At 39.0% G+C, this 10,183-nt stretch overlaps 1 protein-coding gene across 2 annotated transcripts in view; it reads right to left on the bottom strand.

The window, feature by feature from the left end:
- Positions 1-425: 425 nt before the first annotated feature.
- The window catches only part of FAM117B (family with sequence similarity 117 member B), a 98,525-nt gene continuing 88,767 nt past the window's right edge, over positions 426-10,183 (bottom strand). The window contains exons 8-9 of one of the 2 annotated variants that reach the window (XM_084643390.1): positions 1,689-1,791; positions 426-440 (exon numbers count right to left, since the gene is read on the bottom strand). In XM_084643390.1, the coding sequence (XP_084499516.1) occupies positions 1,695-1,791 (97 nt within the window). In that variant the 3' untranslated portion in view covers positions 426-440; positions 1,689-1,694. Of the gene's footprint in view, positions 441-1,688; positions 1,792-2,464; positions 9,241-10,183 lie in introns of those variants that run through there. The other variant, XM_084643389.1, reaches the window with a different exon arrangement.

The raw sequence follows: 10,183 nt of genomic DNA, 5'->3' as shown, positions 1-10,183 counted from the left end.
ATTTTTATACAGCTTTCATTCTTACGCTTTTGACCCATAAGAAGAATAAGTGAAAATAATTTATTTGGTTTCTGCAATTTTGTAATATTTCCAAAGTCAACTGGATATCAGACAGATTTCTGAAATGCAAAGGAGGATCTGTTAAAAATAAAAGGAGAATAGTGAATCTTTTTTGTCTGTTGGATTCCTTCTAAACTTGTAGTGACTGGAGACAGATTAGTGAAGATTGGGGAATTATGGCACTGGTGTGTTGCTACAGTTAAGTACTCTTAGTGGTTGTTTAAACATTTGCTAGTCTTAATCTATGGCAATTTTACAGAAAATCTCTTACCTGAAGGCAGGTAACAAATTGGCAACATGGTCTCACTTCGTTGTTTTTGTTGTTGTCTGATGTCTCCTATAATTCTAACCATGCTGCAAGGCATGCAGTGTCATTTGTACTAGGAAAAAATGGCTAGGGTTATTTCTAAGGGTATCCAAAGACCATTAACCAACCACCAGGGAAAAACAAAACAAATATGACCAGCATTTAAAAAAATGCACTGAAACTAAAGAATTGTCTCCACTTGTTAAACACAGTATCCGCAATTGCATACAAGAACTCTACTGTAATAGTGGAAAGTCTGATTACTGTCCCATCATCCTGCTTACCTGAACTGATTTTACTTGGCAGGCAAAAATTGAAAAGATCAAGGGGCCAAATACTAATAGTATCATTGTCTCCGTATAGCAGCAAAGGTTAATAAAATATCCCAGAACCCAAACACTCTCTCCTTCATGCCACATATTCATCAAGGGGGGTACTCATGCATCACTTGTGCCTATTTCTGTTGGGCACTACCTATTTGGTACTTGCCCCACGGGCCCACAGAATCCTTTGGCCCACCTCGACAGCAAATTGCAGGAAAGGCTTTTGGAACTTTGTCATAAGGCCCTTCTTTTTATGACAACACTTAAGAAAATGAGACAATTCCATTTTAAAACGGGGATTTCTGGTGAAGTAATGACACCAAGCTGAGAGACACCTTACTGCTGTCTAAAAGAGAGAAAAGCTCCGAGGGTTCTCCCAGGGACCCCATGTGGAGAATTAGAGAGGCCAGGCTGGGGTGAGAGAGTCTCCTGAAGTCTCTAAGTGGGCTGAAGACAAATCACATTTTAATAGGTCTCCTGCCTCAGGAGCCCTGATGAGCATTAGAAAAGTCAGGTTTCAGAGTAACAGCCGTGTTAGTCTGTATTCGCAAAAAGAAAAGGAGTACTTGTGGCACCTTAGAGACAAACCAATTTATTTGAGCATGAGCTTTTGTGAGCTACAGCTCACTTCATCGGATGAAGCTCACGAAAGCTCATGCTCAAATAAATTGGTTAGTCTCTAAGGTGCCACAAGTACTCCTTTTCTTTATTAGAAAAGTCAGTGATCTTCTTTTATTATTCTGAATTTCTGATTAGCAGCCTACTTATTTTTCTGTTCAATCTATTCACTTTATTTTTTAAAAGAAATCTAATACACTTGGAAACTCACCTTGATTTTACTCCTTGTGGGCATTTCCAGGAAAGCTTCAGTCTCGCTCCTCCATCCTGAGCTCACATATGGCTCAGGATGATTTGTCAGAAGGGAAAATGTTCTGGCCTTCTAATCAGAAAGGACCCACCCAGAGCAGGCAAATCGTAGCAATAATCGGTACTCTCACCTGACTTCATGGAAGTGAGCTACAGTTGCTCCCAGGCATAGGATGAGCATAGTTCCAGTCTTGCCGCTCTGCAGCGAAAGCCTCCTCCATAAGTAGGTCTGATCTGGGTGTGGGGAGATCAGCAAAACAAGCCAATTCTGACTAAGGGGCTAAAAGGGTATTTAGGGAGGTTACGCAAAACAAATATGTTAAAAGGAAAAAACCCAGAACAGTATGGAGCTTGATTTGCAGGAAATGTCTGAGCAGCTTCTTCTGTAAGGCTGCCCTTCCTGTAGGCCACCTAATTAGTAATGAAGTGCAGCTGCTTTAGTGAATTAGGTTTCTGAGGAATGCAGATGTCCTCTTCTTTCCACTCATCCATTCAGGGAGCCATCTGCTGGAGCTCACCTCTCCAGTTCTCTAGATTGCTGTTATTTCCTTAAACAGGGTGGATCATAGGCATGAGGGGTGCCAAAGGGTCTATACAACCTATCAAATAAGTGGGAGAAATCACTCTTAATGTGTCTCTTTGAGGAAGTGGAGTGGGGCGGGGGTGGGGAAATAGGAGTGAGGATAACCCTACTGTCTTCCAACCTAATCTTCCCTATATCCTCCCTTTCTAAGCTTTCCTTTGAAAGGGCCATGCGCAGGTGTGATGTAGCGAAAACATCCACCACCCTCAGGATAAGTAATGAAGCAAATGTGCAGGCCACCACAGCACATAAACCCTTCTCAGCTGCCAAAACAACAACAAAAGGTAAAAAAGTAGCTGGAAATTTTATTACTTTATTGTAGGCAAATGCATCTATTCTAGATTTTGCATATTTTCAGTGCAAGAGTTCACAAATCAGAACTCAGATTCACGTTAGGCAAAAGTAGTATGGGCACAAATAGCATATCAAAGACAGAATAGTGTAAATCCAGAGTAACTCCATTTAACTCAATTGAGTTTCTCCAGATTTACAACAGTGTAAACTCAGAAATAGGTCCTTCCAGCAGAATGTTCCTGGAAGACACCTCACTCACTCAGCTTACATGTAACAAAGCAATCTACAGCAGAACCTCAGTCATGAACACCTCGGGAATAGGGTGACCAGACGTCCCGATAAAATCGGGACTGTCCCGATATTTGTTTGTCCTGCATCCCGACTGATGTAAGGTCGGGACACCATTTGTCCCAATATTTTGCTTCAGCGGCACTTCGGCTTTTTTTTTTTTTTCTCCTTGGGGCGGCCCTGATGGCGGGCGGGTGAGCCTGTGGCTGCCCCCCTATGTGTCCCGATATTTTGTTCTTGTCATCTGGTCACCCTACTCGGGAATGAAGGTTGTTTGTAACTCTGAAATATTTGTAGCTGAACAAAATGTCATGGTTGTTCTTTCAAAAGTTTAGAACTGAACATTGACTTAATACAACTTTGAAACATTATTATGCAGAAGAAAAATGTCGTTCTCCCTTTTTTTTTTTCCCTGTAGTTTATGTTTAACACAGTGCTGTACTGTATTTGCTTTTTTTCCCCCTGGTCTCTGCTACTGTCTGATTGCGTACTTCCAGTTCCCAATGAGGCCTGTGGTTGACTGGTCAGTTTGTAACTCTGGTGTTCATAACTCTGAGGTTCTACTGTATCAGTACAATACATATGAGCTTCTCCACAAATTATCACTGTAACAGAGGAAAGAAATGACAGCTAACTAACATAGAAAATAAAACTGAAGGGCACTTTTGGATATCTTCTTACTGCTATCCTCCCAAATTACAGAATTTAATAAAAAGCAAGCATGTCACAAAGTGTAAAATCAAAATTATATTCTTGTTTAATTATCAATACAGATTAGACAAAGTGACTAAGGTTATTTTTGAAGCTGTGAATGCTTGCAGGATATATTTCCTATGAAGATCTGATTTGAAATGTTGACTGCAATTTTTGATTAACTACCTTTCTGCAATTCAGACAAATAGCTCAGCCCTACAAAAGCTGCTGCTTTGCCAAACATAAATCCTTTAGCAAAGTTGAAGTTCACAAAACTATGTGTAAAAGATAAAATGAGTCCAACAAAGCAGTAACAGGGTTTCATTTGTGTTTGAACCATTGCATGAAATATTATTAATATTCTTTCCCTGTAACTATGCACATAAGCCAACATTTGCAAAACAGTGTCTCTAAATTAAAGTCCTAAATATACAGGGAACCTATATAACAGGAGTTTGATTTTTGGAGGAGCTGAGCACTCCCACATCCCATCTAAATCAATGGGAGCTGTGGGACCCTGCATTTTTAAAGTAAGTGCCCTGATTTTAGGTGCCTGTGTACCCAGTTTTGAATATTGTGACTATAATCTCAGAAAAACTCTTTAACAGTAACGACAGTTAGCTCCTATGTCGTGCTTTTTCATCCATTTTGATTACGATGGATGATCCCTTTACTAACTTGAGTTTTATAAGAGAAAAACAACTTTGGTCCTGAGAGCTCTCAACTCCTGTTGAGTACAATAGGTGTCAAGGGCCTCTTGACTTCAGGACTGGATGAAGAGGCCCTGGTCCCCTAGCAACAATCATTTTGGGTGCCTATGGTCAGGCCCTTTATTTTTGGTCATTCATTGTTTATTGTGAAGGCAATAATTAAATGAAAACAAAGAATAAATGGAAACAACACACAAGCCCTGTTTTGGAGATATTTATTGAAAATGTGTGAATAAATTCTGGGTGGGTAGGACAAGTCTGAACGTTTGTTCAAGAAGAAATTTCTAGCAGACACACGTCTCACATCAATCTATAAAAATAGAGGAAAAAGGCCCCAAACAAGACTAATATGTGCATTAAGAGACAGAGGTGGATCAAAATACCTGTGGGTACCCAAATATTACTGGTCTTTGCAACTACAATGTTACACATTTTATTTCCATGCAGTTTACCAGATCATATTTTTCCCCCCTAAAGTTTTTGTGAAAAAGATGACTGGTCTTCAGCAAGAGAGAAAATAAATCAGAAAGGGTAAAAACCTTTTTGATACCACGGGCAGTGAACGGACATGAGGAAGTCACACCACATTATTTCAGAGATGGTGGTGGAAGGGGAAAAAAAAAGAGAGCATATTCTTGTAAGGGACTTTTGCATTACCATTTATTTGCTACTGATGACACCAATAGTAAAGCTAAATAAATCCTGAGATGGGGAAAGGCTAATGGATAACTCCTTGCTTGAAAAGCTTTCTTGGCAACTTTAACCCATTGGGAATAGGAATCAAAAGTGGTAAGTTGGGGCATAAGCACTGAGAAATGCTATACTTGCTGTAGGCCTAAAATTCGCCAGAATGATGTTTTTTCATGGGTTTGCTAACAGGTGCATAATGTTCACAATATTTTAACTTCCCCCGATACTACAAGGATGAGAGATATGTAAGTGCCTAGCCATACAGGCTCCTATATTCTCCAATAGGATCAACTTCTACAGTACTCTCCAATAATTTCAATGTTTTGAGATCGGTAAACCATAATTTAAAATAAACTAAAAGAGTAGCTTTGAGAGTAAATATTCTTGAACTGTTGGCTTTATGGAAATTTTAAAAAGTTAGCAAGTTTTGCTTCAATATTTTCCATCCTTTCTTCTTTACTGGGGTCACATGGATGAAAACAGGATTTTTCTTAAAAGTTAATACTCCTGGCATGTCATTCTTTTTTCTCTGACATCCCATTAAACTGTGATGTCACACATGGAATTATGGCATCAGGTGAGGAATAAGCAGCAGAAGCAAATGAAAGTTTAATGAGATCCTTTTATCCTGTGTCTTGAGTAAAGAAGGAAGAAAAACATTCTAATAGTTGCAGCTGCCAACCTAGAGCTGTATTACTACTACAATGGCACAGGCCTTTTATACTCTACAGAGCTTATGAACTCCACAGACACTGGACTGTTTTTAATGCTGGCAGAAAATAAGGCCAACATTTTCAAGTGTTCCCTAAGTTTGGATGCCTCACGTTCAGGATGTCCAGTTTAGGATACTGAGGGCCTGATTTTCAGCAGCAGTAAGCAATGAACCACCCACTGCTTTGAACTGTAGTTGGGAGTACTCAACACCTCAGAAAACCAAGTCCTAGGTGTATCAAGTTGTGAACCCATGCAAATGGTTACTGGACAATTTTTGACTAAATCATTAAGAATTAGAGAATTCAAAAGGTAGCTAGCCTTGTACACTAGTTTTCACTGGAGATAGGTATGTCAGAACTAATTTGAAGTCTTTATGTCATACCATATTTGAGATATGTATGGAACACCAACCCCTCCCCCCAATTTCAAGAATTTAAAACCCCATACGCTATTCTAAGATCCATGTCTTTAAAAAGACCTATAAAACTTTACCAAATACCTCTATTCTGGAACAAGAAAGAGCATGAAAAATTTAAGGCTAAAGAAATTTTTTGCAAAAGTTGATCTTCAAATAGAAGCCATCTTACCACCTTAATATGAGTCATTGCTGTGGCATGTTCAAAAAATTTTAACATTAAAAAAGTCTAATTCAGTTTTGGGGTTTTTCAATTTTTATAAAAAACTATTTACATTTGGTTCCCAGTGGAGTAGCCCACTATTTTATATAGTACATTGTCTCATAATGCACTTCTATGTGAACTAACTAAATGAGGGGGTAATGCTCAACTATTACAATGATGGGTACTACAGAAAAATCTAAGATAAGCGATCCCATTTCCTATTTTCAAATATTCACTATGTTGAACAAAGACATTGGAATGCATTTGGACGGAGGATGGTTAATAACCCCAAGACTAAAAGTTTTATTATATGCTGACTTTAGCCCTTTGGTACTTAACTATCCAGTTAAGATCTTCTGACAAGCACCATGCTGTTTGGCATTAATGGCAGAAGCACTTTATCTGCTACTATGAAAGAAGTAGAAATTAGTTTGGATGCCATACAAAAAGGCCCCTTGCCTAAGTATTCCCATCTTCCACAAAGCCAAAAATACCAGATTTTGTCCAAACCCTAACGCTGTCTAAACAAGCTACCATGATTTTTAAATATTTTAGAAAGACCACCTCTCTTAGGTGTCCACAGAATTTACTAGTAATGTCCCATTATTCCTAAAATGGTAATCTTTTATAATGTAGCTTTGATGAACTAACCACTACTATCTTAATCAAACTCTCCTCTCCCCCAATTTTATTGGTGTGGACCAAATATGTTCATTCATGACCAAGTCCTCTTACTCACATGAGTAATCCCACTGATTTCAATGGGAATGAGTAAAGTGAGTAGGATTTGGTCCTCAATTAGTTAATTAATTTAACAGATCTAATAAACCTATAAATAACCACAATGGACTAAGTGGTGAAATTTGGTTATTAAGGAACTTTAAAAAGTGTGCTCATTATACCATAAATACAGCACTTGTGTAGGCTGGTGCATTTTACAGTTATTCTTTTAGTAGACTTATTGCTATATGTTATTATGTGGGATTTATAGGAACGACCCAATGTGCATCGTAAGTACATAGAAACTATTAGCTGCTAAGACACACAAGTATTTTTCCTGGCTCAGGTGTCTGCAACCAAATTCTTAGTGTGTTACACAAAGAACAAAACTATTACACTTGTGATATGGTTCTTAAAAAGATGTAATTACAAACAGGTGTGTGATTATGCAGCTGATCCATGGGAGTTGTTTGTATGTATGTAAGTCAATGAGAGCTGCACATATGCAGTGGGTGACTATTCAGACCCAGAGACTATACATTGTAACACCTACTTTGAAATGACTGAAGCCACCTCCCCAAAACAGGGCTCCTGTCAACTGATGTTTGTAACCTGAAGATACTTTGGTATTAAAGCACTTGCAGATGTTTGTACTGTGATATTTATCTAAAGACAAGAAATGCATTTCAGTACTCTGGGAGAAACCTCACTGCAGTCCCCGAACAAGCTCTGTTTGAACATCCCTCCCTATTTTCATTTTTTATTTCAACTGTCAAAGAACCACAGAGGCATAAAGGAAACTGGTAACAGCTGCAAACCAGAACCAGGTATTAACACATCCTCTCTTTGACACACTCGACAATGTTGCTAGTCAAAAAGGTAGAACAGATCTGTTGCTGTTGACTGCTATGTAACAAATACCACGCCTAACAAACTACTACCCTCAACACACCCACAAAACAGCATTATGACAAGGACGAGGAACCATGCATAGCCATTTCAGTATCATGTGGCTAGGGTTTATAGTACAGTGATCAGCCACAACAGAGAAAATTTTGTGCCGAAAACTGATTCATGATTCAGACTGAATTACACAAGTAGCCAAGAGATCTCCCAAGAGCCAAGTGGCAGGTTTTGTTTTGGTGGGTTTTGTTTTTATTTGTTTTGGTGGAGGCAGGGAAGAGACATTTTTTAACCCAAACAAAAAGTGATTACGCTACTGGGACAAGTGCTCTAAAATGCTATTTTCTGCCCATGTAATTAAACGTACACAGGAATTCTATCTAGGGAGTAGGAGTTCAAGAACAATGTGGTTTACCAAAGCACAAACCTCTGATATAAAAAACAAATGCACATAACATACTAATAATGTTTTCTCTTTCCTTTTGTTTTACATTTTGTATGCATTCATTTAATTACTTTTGTTGGGGGTATGGACTGTTGAACAAGGTCACATGATAGAGACTGCTAAAGTATTTCAACAATCCTTTGGTCCCAGCAGCTGGAAAACAGCCGAGAAAAACGTACCACTCAAAGAAGGGAAAACAGTGGCTAGGAAAGTGTCTTTTGAACATCTTGCTATGTATCAGAAAATGCAAACTTGTTATAAAATGTTCATTTTCATACAAAAGATGGGTCTTGCAGTGCCATATGGTTACCTCTCCCTCTGCAGGTTACAGTGGTTGCTGGCATCAGCTGGCTTTCAAAATTGTTGTTTTTGTTGAAAAAAAGTCTGAAAGACACAAAGCATCACAATAACTGATCCGTCCAATGGCAAAGAATTGGTAACAGTCTTTGTTTTATCAGAGCTTGGGAAAAAAAATGCAGGCGAGAAACTGAACGTGTGTCTTCACAAGCAGAGTACAGCACTGCTTCATCTGCTGCTTCCTCCCAGATTTCTCAGCATGCTACCAATATAGTCATGGAGATCAGGAGAATGTGACTATGACAAAGTCATGAGCTGTTAAAATGAACAAACAGGTGTGACTAGTCACAACTAGTTTCAACAAGGTCTTCCTAGCAGTCTCTCCAGAACAATGCCTGCACAATGGAGACTCATCACTCAGCTTCTTCGATATGTCCTGATTGCTGGAGTATACAGGTCTGTGGTATTACTGTACTTGTTCCACGAGAGATCCGGTCTTGTTCAGTTGCAGACAGGGAGGCCATGGCAATGGGCTGTAGCAAATTAGGTGTCATGCCAGAGGAGACAGTCAGGCTATGAGTAGTGCCCTTGAGCGTAAGATCCGGTGTGGGAAGAAGTGGTTTGAGAATACTGACAAGGCAGAAAGCAGAGCCACTTTTAGGAATGAAATTCACTTTGTTCTTGTCAGGACAGTAAAAGGCTGGAATTTCATGCAATGGCTTTGGCCTGCACATAAAACACAAAACACAGAAAAATCAGATTCACACTCTGGCAGAATCTTGAAAAGGTGACCTGTACATACTGTGACAAAAACCCAACAGATTTAGAATAAATTTGCAGCATGCCCACACAGCAAGAGCATTCATCACATAACCGACAGCATTTGTGACTTGGAGAAGAACTGAAGATCAAACACTTAAGTCCCACCTTGCAGACCTACTGTCTCCTGCTTCCCAAGATACACTATGGTATAACTATGGAAGTCTGCTTTAGACTACATCAGGCTTTTTAAGTGTGGTTCTACTCTGAAAAGTAATTCTGTTCAGAAGACATTGTGGGTTTCCATATGTGTTGTTTCTCAGACTCTGAATCACCTTTGCCTTATTTAGAAATAGATTTATTTACTTATTTTAACTGCCAGCCCTGCAAACTTCTCCTAGGTACTGAAATGAAAATCAAGCTGTGTTCTGATTTTTGCATGACTGTTACTATAGATTCTACCAAAAAAAAGGAAGCTCAATTCAACCCAACTGAGCCTCTGCAACCCCAGGTCATCTGCAAATGTTACACATTTGTATGGAAAGTAAAATACGGCCCCCAAACTAGTTAATTCTTGCTGATGTAGGAACCAAAACAGAGCACGATTCACTCCTCCTTAGGCTGTGTTGTCTAAAGCAGGAGTAAAAACATATTCTTTACACTAAAGTTAGCAGATAGGACTCCTGACAGACACGGAGAAGTGGTATTGAGTAAGAAAGTGCCTATTTTACATGGTGACTTTCCAAAGCAAAACCACATTTGGAACAAAAGTTTGTAACCGATACAAGCAACCAGAGGTATAACTGCAAAAAAACAATTTGGGAGGTTGTTGAAGAGTATGCAGAGGAATAGCATCTTTTACTATAAACATATCCATTTCCACTCCCACCACTACCCTTCCCGATGTTTT

Source organism: Lepidochelys olivacea, assembly GCF_965140295.1.
Source record: "Lepidochelys olivacea isolate rLepOli2 genome assembly, chromosome: 11".
In the NCBI taxonomy this organism is placed as follows: domain Eukaryota; kingdom Metazoa; phylum Chordata; order Testudines; family Cheloniidae; genus Lepidochelys; species Lepidochelys olivacea.
This window is presented reverse-complemented; position numbering and strand designations above follow the sequence as displayed.